The following is a 16,962-nucleotide window of genomic DNA, read 5'->3' on the forward strand; positions in this document are numbered from 1 at the left end:
AAAGACTGGAATGAAAAAGTAAAAGTTCAGTCGCTTTAAACTCTGGCTACTCAAAATGCAATGCACAGGACCTCTGAATGGCTTGACAATGTCGCCTTGCATAGGCTTTTCTTTATGGCAAAATGCAACAATAAGATACATAAACCAGCTGGCTCTGGGGGCCACTTAGTGCTGATAAGAAAATCCATTTATGACAGCACAAAAGCGCCCCAGCAGCCAGCCAGCCAACCAGCCAGTCAGGCTTAATTCAAAAACTAAGCATTGGGACTGCCATTTTCTGTGTAGTTTTCGGAATGTGTGTGGGTGTGTTGGTATTTTATGCGAAATTACCTCATTCGCAAATACTGCAGACGACGACGCTTGCCGCTTCATAATATCCTTTAGGTCTATTTTTATTGTGCGGCACAAAATCAGATGAAACAGGAGCGGCATACAATGATACACATTACGTATGCGCCAATGCAAACAAACCGTAGACAGTGCGCCGCCTACACGTACGTGTGTACATATACATATATACGTGCATATATATATGTATATATCTATATAAATATGAGTGTGTGTGTGTGTGTCGGCTTGTTGTTTGTTTTTTGTTGACGTTTTTTCGGCTACAGGACTCAAGCTTTGGGGTCGCGTTGGGGGTTGTTTGTAAGTTGAGATGCTCGCCTATATTGCCTAACGAGGCTTCAAGGACTCGCTCATGCTGTGCGTTGAAGTAACTCGCTGACGTGTGTGCCTATGCCTGTGTGTGCCGTCTGTGTTTTTCAATCCTCCCCCACGGAAATGAACGTAGCTTGGTTGTAAATCCTACGTAACTGTAAATTTTTATGTGTCTAGTAATTTTCGAGAGCGTTTCGCTTTTTACTGCTATCCTCTATCGTTTTTAGGTATTTTTTTTTGTTTGCGAAAATGTTTTATTTGATATCGTATTGGCTTCACTTTTATTCACGGCATGACACTTTTTATTATAGTTGTTATAAGAAAACTAAACCGGAAATTTCTATTATGCAAATTATTTGAAAATGGAGTGCATTGGTAACGCATATATTAAAAAGCAGTGGCAGTTGCCTACTTTTAGGAGGTGCTTTGTTTTCAGTTATGAAGGCGGCGGCTGCAGAAAATAAGACTTTCTTTTCACATTTTACATGTATATATAAATATATAGAGACTATATAATCTATGTATTGGTATGTGCGTGTGAGCTTAGTTGGCTTGGTAAAGTATGTAGCGTTGAAGCGTGCGAGATAAATTGCGTTAACTGCAGCGAGAGCAACTGTCGCCGTAGAAGTTGAAAAAGCTACTGACGGAATGCGCAGCTTCAGGACTCGTCGACCCGCGGAGCGATGCAGTGGTTCCAGTTCAATTATAACGATAAATCTACTCCAAGTGAGCTAATCTAAATTTTAAAATATTCACAATCATATTTTTCGATGTTAATACAACATTGCCTTAAAGTAAGCTATGGATTTTTAACGAATTCAAACTTGTAAGAAAAAAAAAACCGTATCGATGTGGAAATATCGATAAGTGGTACCGATAGTTTCATAGCTGCATATTTGTGACCGCAGAAATAAAGCAGCATTATTTATAATCCATTATTTTGAATATTTTAAAAATAAACTTTCTAACAAAGATTAAAAAACTTTTGGTTTATCATATCTTAGAAAACAATAATATAGTTAGAAAAATACATTTGTTCATACTGTTATTTCGCAAGCGGAAACATATGTGATAGGGTCACAGCATATTTTGCTCACCACTATTGCCAAACACGATGTTTTTGTTTGGCATTTCTAGGTTTTTGCGAAATTTCGGTGCTGCTGATCTCTGTTCATAACAACATTGCAAAAATGCGTTGCTATTACGAGGAATTAGGAGTGGCACGCGACTCAAACGAGGCAGACATCAAAGCCGCCTACAGAAAACTCGCCTTGCGCTGGCATCCCGATAAAAATTTGGATAGTTTGGAAGAAGCTAAGAAACGCTTTCTGCTCATTCAACAGGCCTACGAGGTGCTATCGGATGCCCAAGAACGTGCTTGGTACGATAATCACAGAGAGCAAATCTTGCGTGGCAAGAATTCGGAATATGAGGAGAACTGCTTGAACGTCTTCCAATATTTCACGGGATCGTGCTACAAAGGTTTCGGGGACGATGGGCAAAGCTTTTATAGCGTCTACAGTGATGTGTTTCAGAACCTGGCCGCCGAAGACGCAGAATTTATGGACAGTAATGAAGAAATAGAAGCCATTCCAGCATTTGGCAATGCGGATAGCAATTACGAGGATGTTGTGGGACCGTTCTACGCCTACTGGCAGGCGTACAGTACGAAAAAGACTTACGAGTGGCTGTGTCCCTACGATGTGAGAGAAATTAAGGATCGGTATATACTGCGGAAGGTGGAGAAGGAGATGAAGAAGATTGTGCAAAAGGCACGCAAAGAGCGAAATGAAGAGGTTAGTAGCATTTGGGTTATTTTAACTTTTACAATTTAACATTAAATTCTTTCAGATCCGAAACTTGGTGTCGTTTGTGCGAAAGCGGGATCGTCGTGTTCAGGCCTACAGACGTGTGCTGGAGGAACGAGCCGAGGCAAATCGCTTGAAACAGGAGGAGAAACGTAAGGAGCAGCTCCGAAAGCGTCAAGAGGATTTGGCGACAACGCGTCAAAGCGACGTGTACAACGAAGGCTACGAAGAACAGTTAAAGAAGCTGGAAGAGCAATATGGCAGCGACTCGGACGAATACACCGACGAAAGCGAAGACGAAGATGAGGATGAACAGAATTCAGATTTGACAGCCGACAGCGAAATCAATTTGGAAGCAGATGACGTTGAGTCTGAGCTGGAGTATGTGGATGATTTGTATTGCGTAGCCTGTAACAAGTCCTTTAAAAATGCCAAAGCTCGTGCAAACCACGAAGAGAGCAAGAAACATCGTGATAATGTGGAGCGCTTGCGCCAAGAAATGGTTGTTGAAGATGAGGCTTTTAACGACTCTAACGAGGGTGTTGAAAAAGAAGACGATATCATAATGGAGGCAGAGCAGTCCCTTAATGAACTAGAACTAGAAGACCAATTTAGCAAGGAAGAAGACGAAATCGATGCCGAAAAAGATTTGCCATCAAACAACAAACGCGGCAAGAAAAATAAGAAATCAAAGAAAGCTACAACTAGACCGTTGCAAGTCGACAGTGCCGACGAAGAGGAGCATGAATTTCAATCGTCACAAAAAATGGAAGCTCCGAGCGACTCCGATGATGATTGGAGCAAAAGCAATGTTAATAAGAAATCTAGCAAAAAAACTAAAAACAAAAAGGCTGCGAATAATCAAAAGCGTGAAGCGGAGCCCAAGTCCTCAACAGCCACAGCAGTGGCAGAACCAATCTTGAAAGCAACTCCCCCTCCCTCAACAGTTGTTAAAGGCGCAGCAGCAGATTCTGTCGATGGAGCGCTGCAACACATCTGCGTCACCTGTAAGGCTGTCTTTGAATCAAAGAACAAATTATTTGCGCATCTGAAAAAGACTAACCATGGCGTGTACATACCCAAAGCGAAGCCCATAGTTGAAGGAAAGCCCCTAAGCAAGTCGAAGTCAAAGCGGAAATAAAACTCTGCAATACAGAAGCAGGAGCAGCTGTGCCTATTTTTTTAAAATTAGTCCTGTTTGGTAGAAATGCTTAAAGTTTATTTATGTTACAATTAATGAAAAATTAAATTAAGTATGCATGCTTAAATTCAATATTTAAGTAGCTGCAATGCCTTTATTGCGCCTTCGGACGCTATGGAATGCACACAAGCATGTTACCCTCTTCAACACGGCGACGCACGCGCGTTCGCAAGTTGGACGACTCAGCCCACACACTCAGAGCAGCTGCCACAAAGGTCAGTAGAGCGCCCGCGCTGGCACAGTACATGGAGGAGCCTGCAGATGATAGTAGCGTGTAAAATAAACAGTGGCACTATTTTTTCGACTTACCTATGCTGCAGCCAGCTAGATAAAATGGCTCCACTTCCATGCCACACAAACGTTGCACCCGTTGCGCTCGCCATCCCAATGGATGCATAAAGAGGGACAACAGCACGCTTATGCCTAACACACAAACAACAGGTTGTCAACACACACCAACAAACAAACTGACTGTGCTAAGCAAACTCACCTGCCAGCACCTGCGCACATGCCGTCATGTTGTGTAAGCTTTTGCCAAATGCCGACTGACGACAACAGGTGACCAGAGTGAGGAGCACCGTTATAGAGAGCAAAATAAATCCGAGCAATAGAAAGAACATGGTGGCCTTCCATTCGTTTGGATACACGGTGCTATCTGTGGCAAAGCCATCCAGATCGAAGGCCCCACAATGGTAACCCTGATGATGCATCACAGTGCAACGTGTGTAGATGCCCACTGACGGATAGCGCACCTCAGACGCGTGCGTCTTTTCCCCCAAATCCAAAAACTCACCACCCAACGCATTATTGTCGAGTGGGCCGCTCAGCTTGGGCACGGCCATAGCATTTGGTCCAATCAACCACTTGGGTGTAACGAGAGCCGTAATTAGCAACATGCTTGCGAAAAGGGTGCAAAGAAACCAGACTAGATTGCTTGTTGTGATGATTATGTAGCACATATTAATGTTCCTCCTTTTTTTGTGCTTTGTCGTTGACTCCTCCAGTTGGTCGCCGAAGGGCGCGTCCACACTTGCCGGATACATAATAGATATAGACTCGAAATATTGCGTTTGCACCGCACCCACCACCACCACTAGCACTACCGATCAACGGCAGACACAGAAACGCAAACTTCCTTGGACGTTGTATGAATATATTGTTGTCTACATACAAGTATATGTACATATACGTATGTATGTAAGTACATATAAAGCTGGCCAGCTAGCCCAAAATGGTATTGTTTATTTTATGCTTTGGCCGTTCGTTCTGCGCCGTTGTCTGTTTTGTGTTTTTCACCCCACAAATGAATTGTCCGAATCGCTGGTTGGTAAAAAACAAATTGTGTATCTAATTTGTTGTTATTGCTGCTGCTGTTGTTGTTCCATAGCTGCGCGCAGTATGCGGCAATGACAGTGCGTCTGGATTTAATTGAAAATAAAGCCTGCCTGGGTGCGGTTACACATAAATAGCAGGCACATATGTACGTGTGTATCTATGTTTGTAAAAAGTGCCTTTTTTGACAAACAAAGGTTAATGTTACATTAGCACAACACTTTCGATGCTCATTTCATTTTTCAATTTTGCAACATTGTGCCAAACGTTGAACTTCCGTTCGCGCAAGCGTCGTCAGCGCCAACCTCATGGGCGCATTAACTTCTTGACTTGCTCACAGACAACAATCGACTGAATGAATAGAGCGGCGCATTAAAGTCAGCCAACCATCCCACATGCATGCAGATGTATGAATGTATGTGCACTACCACCAAAAACAACAACACCAACAACAGACCAATTGAGTCGAACAAGCCGGCAGGCAGCAGGGGGAGCGGCAAATCCAGACATTCCAGAATTGCACTCATTCTCTTGCGCTCTCTTCTCCACTCACAAACAGACACACACACGCTGGAGTTGGATCTAGCTTTGCCACCCAATTCCGTTGAGAAACGAGTCGAATGCTAGCCTCGCACGCTCAAGTCTTATTCACTCTGTACTTAGTCCTGTGAAACTTTGTTAATTTAACATTGAAGTCTTCTAAAATAAATATGTTTTTAATGTTCGTAATTTAAAAATGGGCGCATAGTTATATTAAAAAGTAAATCTATAACACAAAGCTCATTTCCCTTGCATAAATGCAATGCGTATATTTGCAGCACGCACTTAAACTACAACAACAACCGCTGCTGACAGAGCATGCGTAGAGATTACATTTCCGGCTCAGCCGTGCTCTTAAGATAAATCTTGACACATGTGTACATATACACATATGTATGTGTATACATAAATAGGTAAATAAGCTTTAAAAAAATGTGATTGCCAAATTTAAGATTCCACATGAATTACAAAATATACATAGTAGTTAAATGTATGTATACACTTTGTGGGTTCTGGTACGCTTTCTTGTGGTTGTTCAAAAACTAAAAGATACAGAGTATAACAAACAAAAACAACAGCATCTGCTGCTGCTGTGAGCTCCAATCGAAATATTTTAATGTGTGTCTGGATTTTGGGGCTAGGGCGATGAGTAATGCATTTAAAATCAAGCAAATGCGTTTTTATAATTCAACTGATCTCTGGCGTCCGTTATCAGCGACAGCGGCTGTGGCTCTAACACTGACTCAGTTGTCATCCATTAGATTGTTGTATTGCATAATATTCATATACGAGTACATACATACATATGTATGTACCAGTATGTATATACGTACATACGCGTACTTGCGTACACAAATGGTCAAAATTATAAGTACACTATCATATTTGCCTTTTACTTGTTTTAATTTTTCAGTGTAGGAATAGAAATGCATACATATATGAATGTACCTTCAAAAGCGAGCAAGATTTTTAATAGGTGTCCTATTTATTCTATTTATAAAAAGCGAAATGAAAACAAATAAAACTTTACTTATTGTACATTCGAGAACAGTTTATTCAGGTATTGAGCAGGATATTGATCCTTATGTATTTTAGTATAATTAAAATGAATATAACGGAATTAAAATAAAAATAGTATAAAGACAACTTATAGCAGTGCGCTTATTATTTTGAATATGTGTACATAACATAATCCATGATGATTACTCTTGAGCTGTATTTGTAGAAGCGATCGTGATCGCGGTCGTGGTCGTGGTCGCCAGTAATGTCAATGAGTTGGGCAAACAAATTACATATGCAGATTACTTTCACTCTCGACTAGCCCGGCTTGTTATCAATGTGCAATTGAAAATCGGCTCGCCAGTCAGTTAGCTACAAGTATATACGACGGAGACGACGACGACGATGCTGCTGTCTAGCCCCTTATTGTTGTTGTTTCTGTTGTTGCAGCTGCGTCACAGTTCTAGCTATGAATTAAATAAGCCGCCGCCGTTCTGCTCCCCATACGAGATGTTGATTGTGAATACCCATCAGTGTGTGCGTCGTTGTCACATTTTGTGCGTGGATGGCGTTTGCTTTGAGGATGGGCCCTGTCCCTGTGCCGAGCAATATATGACGTCATTCATGAAGGGTCTGGTCTGTGCTGCTGACTGTTTGCCAGGTTGCAAAGAGGCCGGTGGATACTGTGCAGCGCCCGATCTGTGCGTGTGCCGTAAAAATAAACGATACTATTTCGATCCGGTGACCCGTCTTTGTCGCCGGCGTGGACCACATTTGTTGGATCGTTGTCGCGGGTGAGTCGGTATTTACTGCTTTATGTGAATAACCAAATCAAAAACTATCTACCTAATTGCACCGCTATTCCAAATTTGGAATGTTATATGGAACTTTGAAGCAAGAATGAATCATAAAGCTCTGATAGAAATTATGGTCTTGTGAAGATCAGTTACTTTTAAAAAGATTCGTGGTAGATAACGGATCCAATTTGTCTACCCCAAGCACTTCGTCATTAATCTGCCATGACAATAATTTTAAAAGGAATCATAGTATAAACCATTTGCATTACTGATATAAGCCGACTGGACAATATAAGTACTTAGCTTTCATAAAGTGGTTAACGGTTTAAACAAGTTACATATGTATTGATTGTAAATTTTCTACTTTATATCGCATCAAAAAGAATTAAAAAGATTATTCCTTTTTGTTTCCTGCTTTTGAAGCTATCAGATGCAAGAGTCCTGTTTACGTACATAGCCTATTAGTTGGGCTGTTAATTTCATTTCGGGCATTTTGCAATTTTGTAATTATATGATTGCTATAATATAACGATCTCTACGTATCTACATACAGGCGCTGCATTAACGGTCGTTGCTCATATAACGGTGAATGCATCTGTGCACAAGGCTACGAGCTGCGGACCACGCTTCGAGGGATAGTGTGTATGCCAATATGTACATTGTAAGTTAAATGGACTCTTATCTATTTATTGATATAAACGGCTATCGATCATTATATTTGCAGCGACTGTGGACGGAAGGCATTTTGTTTTGCACCCAATATGTGCGCCTGCAGACACAAACACCATCATTATGGATGGGACGGGAAATGTACGAAGGATTACTGAGTTTGACAATATTATGGCATTGTTGGGCAACTTGAACTATTGGGACTGTTATAGGCCCCACCACCCTACCTAATATAACAAACATTTAGCAGCTGTGCAAATTACAAACCACAAGCCACAACAGTAATTATTCGGCACCAGCTGCATTGTTAAATGACTTTTGCGAGGTCATTAAAAATAATGAAGCTCCAAAGCTAGAGCTAAATTGAATAATTTCAACTACTTTTTCCGTTCCATTTTTTTAATGTGTACAATTTTAAGTTTTTTATACTCTTTTTATATGTATTCGGATAAATTTAATAAAGATATTGTGGCCCCGCCCGGCCTCCTCTGCGATTCTCATACCATGTACCTAACCGCTGGCAAATCTAGAATTAAATTGCGAAATTTCTAATAAATTAAATAATAAATTTGTGCATTTAAATTGTGAAATTTCTGATCATTTAAATCAATATATTGTGGCATCCCTCCTCTGCGATTCTCACATCAAGTACCTAAGCGAGGACAAATCGAGAATTAAATTGTGCATTTTCTAAAAAATTAAATAAAAAATTTGTGCATTTAAATTGTGAAATTTCTCATAAATTAAATCATAATATTGTGGCAGCCCTCCTCTGCGATTCTCATACCATGTACCTAAGCGCTGGCAAATCTAGAATTAAAATGCGAAATTTCTAATAAATTAAAAAATGAATTTGTGCATTTAAATTGTGAAATTTCTGATAAATTAAAATAAAATAATGTGGCCTCCCTTCTCTGCGATTCTCATACCATTTACCTAAGAGTTGGCAAATCTAGAATTAAATTCAACATTTTCTAAAAAAATAAATAATAAAAATATCGATTCTCAGACCAAGTACCTAAGCGCTGTCAAACCGAGAATCAAATTGTGAGATTTCTAAAAAATGTAATAATAAATTTGTGCATTTAAATTGTGAATGAAATCAACATTATGTGACAGCCCTTCTCTGCGATTCTCATACGAAGTACATGAGCGATGACAAATCGAGAAATAAATTGTGCATTTTCTAAAAAATTAAATAATAAATTTCTGCATTTAAATTGTGAAATTTCTCAAAAATTAAATAATAATATTGTGACAGCCCTCCTGTGTGATTCTCATACCATGTACCTAAGTGCTGGCAAATCTAGAATTAAATTGCGAAATTTATAATAAATTAAAAAATGAATTTGTGCATTTAAATTGTGAAATTTCTGATAAATTAAAATAAAAATGTGGCCGCCCTTCTCTGCGATTCTCATACCATTTACCTAAGAGTTGGCAAATCTAGAATTAAATTGTACATTTTCTAAAAAAATAAATAATAAAAATATCGATTCTCAGACCAAGTACCTAAGCGCTGTCAAACCAAGAATCAAATCGTGAGATTTCTAAAAAATGTAATAATAAATTTGTTCATTTAAATTGTGAATGAAATCAACATTATGTGACAGCCCTCCTCTGCGATTCTCATACGAAGTACATGAGCGATGACAAATCGAGAATTAAATTGTGCATTTTCTAAACAATTAAAAAATAAATTTGTGCATTTAAATTGTGAAATTTCTGATGAATTAAAATAAAATAATTTCTCATGCCATTTACCTAAGAGTTGGAAAATCGAGAATTAAATTGTGCATTTTCTAAACAATTAAATAATATAAATATGCATTTAAATTGTGATATTTCTGATAATTAAATTAAAATATTGTTGTCGCCGTCATCTGCGATTCTCAGACCAAGTACCTAAACGCTGTCAAACCGAAAATCAAATTGTGAGATTTCTAAAAAATTTAATAATAAATTTGTGCATTTAAATTGTGATATTTCTGATAAATTAAATTAAAATATTGTGGCCGCCGTCCTTTGCGATTCTCAGACCAAGTACCTAAGCGCTGTCAAACCGAGAATTAAATTGTGCATTTTCTAAACAATTTAATAATAAATTTGTGCATTTAAATTGTGAAATTTCTGATAAATTAAATCAACATTATGTGACAGCCCTCCTCTGCGATTCTCATACGAAGTACATGAGCGATGACAAATCGAGAATTAAATTGTGCATTTTCTAAACAATTAAATAATAAATTTCTGCATTTAAATTGTGAAATTTCTGATAAATTAAATCAATATATTGTGGCCACCATCCTCTGCCATTCTCATACCAAGAACCTAAGTGCTGGCAAATAAAGAATGAATTTTCTAAAAAATTAAATGATAATATTGTGGATTTAAATTAAAATATTGTGGTCGCCCTCCTCTGCGATTCTCATACCAAGTACCTAAGCGCTGGCAAATCGTGAATTAAATTGTGAAAGTTCTGTGTAATTCCATTATTTTTATTGAAAACAAGCGATCCTCTATTGTAATGACATTATAAAGAAATTCTGTTAGTACTTCAAATAATTTTTTTTTTTTTTTTTTGTAAGCTAGTGATACATATTGGTGGTACTTTGTGAAGATTATTAAACAATGTAAATAGTACTTTTTAAATTGTATTTTATTTATATCTATTTTTCCGGATATATATAAAAAATTGCTAAACGTAGATATCTACCAATTAAGTTATAAAGGGAATAATATGATCAAATTTGTTAAATTCATGTTATTCATTTCGCGTAAACACATAATATAAGATAAATTAATTAAACCATTATAGAGTATACAAGCAATTATCAATTATTGAGTTTCCGCACTTTTTCCACATTTAAAATTTGTTGATTGTTTACTTCTTATTGCTAGTGCAAAACGAGCGCGCGCGACGAATGTCTCGTGTTGTGTAGAGTATAGTATATTGTGCGCCCAAATGAGAGCTGTAGTTTTGCGGCAAGAGAGCGCAACAAGAGCGCACAAGGAGAAAAAGAACTGGTTTTTGTGCTCAGAGAATTTTCCAACAAGTCGCGTGCATAAATAAATATCAAAAACAAAATGAAATTGTTGTTGTTATTGGTTTATCTATTTATGTAGATTGCGAGGGCTTGCCGCTAAGACGTTGAATTAATTTTGTTAACGCTGCCAAAAACTTGCCTCCATTTTCATTTCCTACGACAGCGGCTATGCACAGCAAGTAAAAAGTGTGTACGTGTGGTCCAGTGACGGTGTGAAGCGGGGTTTCTGACCATTTGGATGGGGGTATATGCTTGCATGCATCTTGTGTATGATTTATAAAATCGCTGCCCAAATTCATAAATTTTCGACGCCACTGTTTTTAAAATCAAACCGCTCGCAGCTGACAAACTACGACGACGACGCCCTCTCTGTCGTCGTACGGTGACATTGATAAGGCGCGTTAATTATATTAATTATTGTTTGAGTTGCCGAACTGCTCCTATCTAAGTGTAAAAATGTTTGCAGGAATGATAGAACGAAAAATAGCAAAAACAAACACACGCTCCCACCCAAATATTGTAGCTCGCGGGCGGCGCTAAAAGTGGCGCGTGTGGCGTGTTTTCATTTTTTAAGGCTGTAGTAGTCGACGTCATCGACGCCAGCGCTTACAGCAGCAGCGACCACGCGCGTTCTGTTCGCCTTGTTCTCCAAAACGGCGCGTCAGCTCAGTTGGAGTTTTGCTCTCGATTGGAACGGTTGGGTTTTCTACTGCTGGAGCTGGTAATCCTGCAATTTGAATTATTTACTTTCGTCGAGTAGCGCTCACCTGCTCAAAAATTTCAATAAAGTAGTAATTTCCACAAAAAAAATTACAGTTTTACAGTAGTGTTGTATTTTATTGGACTGAATAAAATGTGCCAGATAAAGGTAAGTAATTGTTATATAAAGATGTGTGTGTAATGTGTACAGGTGTGTGTGTGTGTGCGTGTGTATGTACATCTGTCCTTACAAAACCAGTTGACAGCACTGCAGGATACAAAGGCAGAAGTGAAAGTCGCAAAAGGCCGTGGGAAAACGCATAGCGTTGTTCTTATCGCAAAACGCGTTTGTAAATTGTCTGGTCGTGTTTTATGTACATGTATGTATGTTTCTACGTTATGTAAGCACCTAGAATTGATGTGTGGCCAGGCCCCGCGTGTCAAATGCAACGGATATTTATGTATTTATTTTTTTTATTGCTAAACCTATTCCAGTAACGGGGCCTGATTGCATGTCTGCCTTGCAATTGCAATTTATTAAGTGTCGTTCTGTGTATTTATTTATAAGTCATACATACATATGTATGTACATGTATGTATGTACACACATATGTACATATGTTTATCGTATATGCATGTTAGGTAGGCGCAACTGCTGCGCAGTTTCTGAAACACGCACGTCAGCCGAAAAGACTAAAAACCGTTTTACTTGGTGTACCAACAACAACAAATTAAGAAGCAGTTAGGAAAACGAGCGCTAATGCAAAAAACCGGTTGATAAATTAGCACGCTTATCTTGCTTTAACAAAGCACGAAATTTTATAAATAAATACCGACACAATAAGGGATATTCGAATGGATGTAAATATTATATGTATGTATGTGTAAGTGGCGCGTGGTGTTCTTTTGGTGCCGCCTTATCGATGTCCCACTCATTCATCTGCCCTGGGGCCTGTACTTAAGTAGCATACAATAATTCCGAACACCTGATAAGAACGTAGAAATTTCGATTCGATTTAATAATTGCATACCTCAACAAAACACACATATATGTAAAAACACCTGTGTAAATTACATACATACTTGTATACTGTATTTACATATATTTCTGGAAGAATTCGGCAACCCAACTCTGAAAGTTTTCTGTACCCTGTACTACTTGTAATTTGTATTTGCCACACCCACATTAAACTGTGTATATTAATTTGGTTGCAGAAAGCATCGTCTGTTCTACAAAAACTTTTTGTGTACGGAGCTCTCAAATACGGACAACCCAGTAATTCGATTTTGGCCAGCTCTGGCAATGGATACGCCAAGTTCTGGTGCCGTGCGACGACCACGGAGAAGCTGCCGCTGGTCATTGCCACGCGCTATAACATTCCATTCTTGTTAAATAAGCCTGGAATCGGCTATTATGTGACCGGCGAGATCTATGAAGTGGACGATCGTATGCTTAACTCTCTGGATAACCTTGAGGACTGTCAGGATATATATACTCGCGAGAAGCTTGATATGAACATTGGTGTGGGCGAGGGGTGAGCACGAATACTCATTGACGTCAATGGCTAGTGGCATAAGTTGATTTATTAATAATTTTTGTTTTTTTAGAACCGTACCCTGTTGGGTATATTTGCTGCAGAAGTATCCGGAGAAGCTGCTCTCCTTGCCCTATTTGTCAGGCTATGAGAACAGCACCACACATCCCTATATTATGAGACACCGTCGCACGCACAAGCATCCTGCCCAGGATGATCTTACTTATACCGCCCAGAACTAAATGACCAAATACGTGGACGTGAATGTGCTCTGAAGGCAGTGTTGGCAATTAATATTTTTACCGGTTATTGCATTTGTAGAACGTATGAGGATATATGTATGTACCTATACACACATACAATCAATCATACGTAGTAGGTACACGTTTTCCAGATGTGATTGGAATAGCACACTGATATATATACTATATACAGATATCTATAGATATTGATTTACAGCTCTATGCATATGGTAGCTTTTAGTGATTTGTCTGAACTTAGCTCATAACTATATACGTACAATATGTAATCTTTTCGAGATGGAAATAAAATTCAAGCAATTTGGAAGTAAACGAACGTGAATCTTTTGATAAAAGTCGTTATGTAAATTGCTCAGAAATTTCTCGCTGTGTGCTAATAGCGGCCAGTTATGTGGGAATGGCAAAAAGCTCTGATAAACTATAACAATTCACAGTAAACTGCAATCTTGACACATACAAAAACAAAAAGGGATGTGTATACACTTTTCCTAATAACTGATAGGCCCTAACACCATCCACTTCTCATTATGCAGCTTAATCTTGATAGATAACAACAGATTACTGGAAATAAACAGGCCAGACTAGCATGCGTCAGCAAAACCTATCCAAAATGTCCAAGCAGCTGATCAAAGTCTTCGTGTATGGTACGTTGAAGCAAGGTGAACCGAACCACCATTGGATTTCAAGTCCCAAGAACGGCCTTGCCCGTTTTGTCAACAATGGAACGACGTCAGTCAAGTTTCCATTAGTGATTGGCACTCGCTACAATATTCCGTTCTTGTTGAACAAACCCGGTGAGGGTCACAATGTGCAGGGAGAGATATACGAGATTGATGAGCAGATGTTGGGAAATCTAGATATACTGGAGGACTATCCCCGGTATTATGATCGGGAAATTCAGGCTATAATAACGGATCAAAATGAGTGAGTGAAAGAATGTTTGATACTTGTATCAGCTAAAATATATTCTGGCATTTTAGTACCGTGGAGTGCTGGTTATACTTGATACGAAATTATCCGGAAAAATTATTAAGTAAGCCGCATCTCAATTCATACCACAATACGCCTAAGCAGCCGTACAGCGAGAGGTCAGCACGTGATCCAAATATCATAGCCCGCGACGATTTATCTTACTGAATCATTTATTTTCGCAGCTATGCAGATAGTACTGCAGCGGATTTGTTTACATACGACTGACGGAGCTAGAGACGATGAAGCAAGTGTCTTTAGGCAAATAAAATTCCACGGAAATTACAACGGATTTCAACGCATGGCTATTATTCATAATGTAGTACATTGATTCCATAATTAAAAAAATGCAAACCTAGATGTGAACAATATCTGTTGGGGGGTATATACGTAAATCGAAAGCGTAGATAAATTTAACATAGTATGCATACAGAAAGAACCCATATGAAGTGATCGCTGAGTGTCGCACCAGAGACTCGCAACGAGTCAGTATGCCAGACGCGTATAGCAGTGGCAACTGTAGTACATAATAGAGTAGAAACGCTTTTGTGGTAGCAACAACAGCGGGCGTAGTGATATCAGCTTAGATGACCTAGCTGTCCGCTTCGTCGTCAAGCGATTGGAATCGATTGGTGGCTGCAACCGGTGCAGCTGTCTGCTCCTGCACACGCTGAAAGCGACCGCCATGTCGTACTTCTTCGAAGGCGGGTTCGTTTTTCTTCTTGCGCTGTTCCTCCGGACGCGCTGCATTGAGCGTGGGGAAAAACTCCGTATTGGTGATGTCAGGTGCAGCACGCCTTGAACGTAAGCCGCTGCCAGTGCCGCCACCGACTTGCTGTTGCTATATACAGACATAAATAATGAAAAAATACTCGGACGCAAAGTGGCACACGCCTTTTTATGTACTTACGCTATAACGTAACGCGGGGGAAATGTAAACTTTCGAGGGCTTTTCAATCTCCACCGGGATTTGCGTTACCTCTTCAGCAGGTATCAGTTTTTTCCAGGGACCGAACCCGCTGCGTTTCGCGTTAACGTCAGTGGTTGCGTTACCCTCGCTATCGTCGTCGTCCTCATCGTAGACATCCGCAGATGGCAGCTGGGTTGGTTGCTGCTCGTTGATGTTCAGCTGACCAATCTTGAGACCGCTGTAGTCCTTGCGCTGCTCCTCCTCAAACTCTTTCCATTCCTCCTCCACAACCTGCACATTCAATATATAACCATTTAAGCTTAAAAACTGCTGTTCAAGGTTCACTCACCACCACAGGCTCGGCGGGCTTAACATTGTTCTCAATATCGCTCACTGCCACGCTGCCAGCAACTGGGGCTTCAGGTTTTTTTGTCTTTGCTGCCGCCGCCTCACGCTTGGTGACGTCCTCCAAGTTTTTCACCAGTTCGTCGGCTGTAATGAACTTGGTTTTGGTCTTCGACTTCTTCTTGTCCTTTTTCGCAAAAAAATCGTCCAATTCAGCCATGATTTTCCAGCCACAATTTTCGCCAAAAACGTGAAGAGAACGTGAGAGAGAGCTGCAGCAGTAAGCGGGCTGTCAAGTTGGTTGGACCGACTGCTTTATACGAAGACTTTTGGATGATTTTGTATGTTTATTAAAAATTTGATAGGTTGGCAGCTACGTGCCCGATTGCTATTATCGATATTTGCCAGACGATGTTCCCACACGTGGTCACTGAATGGAACACATCGATAAGCATTTGAGGCACAACCCGCATAATTTTGTATATGGCGGTTCTTTTTTTGAAATACGTTAATTTGAAAGTTCGCTGAATTGTTTGGTAAATTAAATTTGATATACGGCTATTTTGTTACGTATTTTATTGGTTGCTTTGTTGTCATTAATGCTTTTGCTGTCTTCGTGCTTTCGCGCATAAAATTTGCAATGTTTTTGCCAATTCGATTTCGAAATTTGCATAAACTAGTTGATAAAAAGCAGGTGAATACAATTAGTCCGGTGTTGGCGCGTTTGCGCAATAGCGAATAGAAAGAAAGAGTAAATGTCAAAGGTTTGCGAAAATTTCACGACATATTTTAAGTTATTTACCATTCATAATAGTCTTAAAAATGAATAATGCATAAACATTAAAATTTATCTAACGCCCCAGCCACTAGCTGCAAAAATAATTTTAAAATACATAAAAGTTGGCTTCAAAAGCTCGTCTAATTGTCCGACAAATATATTGTCAGCACTTATACATGTATATATGTACATGTGAACTATTTTTACTACTTCGCAGTGAAGTACAAAAAGAAAACACAATTACCTTAAGAGCTGCATAAATAGCAATAAAAACGCAGCAGGCCGTTGCCTCCTTGCGGCACAGCCCAGAGAAAATCGCATTAGCCGGAGCCAACAATTAAAGTTCCGCCAAATTTGCTAAGTAAATGTGTGCAAGATATTGAACAAGCTAATAGATATTTTTTTCAGCACTA

General features: G+C 39.3%; 6 protein-coding genes across 7 annotated transcripts; 4 read left to right on the top strand and 2 right to left on the bottom strand.

Annotated features, from left to right (window-relative positions):
- The first annotated feature begins 1,693 nt into the window (after positions 1-1,693).
- On the top strand, positions 1,694-3,748 carry LOC115623072 (dnaJ homolog subfamily C member 21). Its single transcript, XM_030517272.1, has 2 exons — positions 1,694-2,456; positions 2,512-3,748. The coding sequence occupies exons 1-2, from the start codon at positions 1,851-1,853 to the stop codon at positions 3,607-3,609; spliced, it is 1,704 nt and encodes a 567-aa protein (XP_030373132.1). The 5' UTR covers positions 1,694-1,850; the 3' UTR covers positions 3,610-3,748.
- LOC115623079 (LHFPL tetraspan subfamily member 2a protein) lies at positions 3,675-5,269 on the bottom strand. Its single transcript, XM_030517283.1, has 3 exons — positions 4,160-5,269; positions 3,979-4,092; positions 3,675-3,924 (listed from the first exon to the last, which is right to left on the bottom strand). Exons 1-3 carry the CDS (start codon positions 4,710-4,712, stop codon positions 3,782-3,784), a joined length of 810 nt encoding a protein of 269 aa, XP_030373143.1. The 5' UTR covers positions 4,713-5,269; the 3' UTR covers positions 3,675-3,781.
- A 1,676-nt stretch (positions 5,270-6,945) lies between these two features.
- On the top strand, positions 6,946-8,164 carry LOC115634797 (wnt inhibitory factor 1). Its single transcript, XM_030532705.1, has 3 exons — positions 6,946-7,334; positions 7,891-7,998; positions 8,062-8,164. The coding sequence occupies exons 1-3, from the start codon at positions 6,946-6,948 to the stop codon at positions 8,162-8,164; spliced, it is 600 nt and encodes a 199-aa protein (XP_030388565.1).
- A 3,577-nt stretch (positions 8,165-11,741) lies between these two features.
- LOC115631726 (troponin C-akin-1 protein) lies at positions 11,742-13,863 on the top strand. The gene is made up of 3 exons (XM_030528564.1): positions 11,742-11,921; positions 12,968-13,287; positions 13,361-13,863. The coding sequence occupies exons 1-3, from the start codon at positions 11,907-11,909 to the stop codon at positions 13,527-13,529; spliced, it is 504 nt and encodes a 167-aa protein (XP_030384424.1). The 5' UTR covers positions 11,742-11,906; the 3' UTR covers positions 13,530-13,863.
- Positions 13,864-14,047: 184 nt separating this feature from the next.
- On the top strand, positions 14,048-14,872 carry LOC115624256 (putative gamma-glutamylcyclotransferase CG2811). 2 transcript variants are annotated; one of them, XM_030518891.1, is made up of 3 exons: positions 14,051-14,471; positions 14,528-14,635; positions 14,702-14,814. In XM_030518891.1, exons 1-3 carry the CDS (start codon positions 14,134-14,136, stop codon positions 14,742-14,744), a joined length of 489 nt encoding a protein of 162 aa, XP_030374751.1. In that variant the 5' UTR covers positions 14,051-14,133; the 3' UTR covers positions 14,745-14,814. The 2 variants fall into 2 exon arrangements, with proteins under 2 accessions (XP_030374743.1, XP_030374751.1); XM_030518883.1 differs by having other exon boundaries at positions 14,048-14,471; positions 14,528-14,872.
- LOC115624249 (protein CDV3 homolog) lies at positions 14,799-16,090 on the bottom strand. The gene is made up of 3 exons (XM_030518872.1): positions 15,776-16,090; positions 15,427-15,717; positions 14,799-15,357 (listed from the first exon to the last, which is right to left on the bottom strand). Exons 1-3 carry the CDS (start codon positions 15,989-15,991, stop codon positions 15,109-15,111), a joined length of 756 nt encoding a protein of 251 aa, XP_030374732.1. The 5' UTR covers positions 15,992-16,090; the 3' UTR covers positions 14,799-15,108.
- Between the last annotated feature and the right edge of the window lie 872 nt (positions 16,091-16,962).

The sequence above is a fragment of the Scaptodrosophila lebanonensis genome, unplaced genomic scaffold (assembly GCF_003285725.1).
Source record: "Scaptodrosophila lebanonensis strain 11010-0011.00,11010-0021.00 unplaced genomic scaffold, SlebRS2 tig00000001-arrow-pilon, whole genome shotgun sequence".
NCBI lineage: Eukaryota > Metazoa > Arthropoda > Insecta > Diptera > Drosophilidae > Scaptodrosophila > Scaptodrosophila lebanonensis.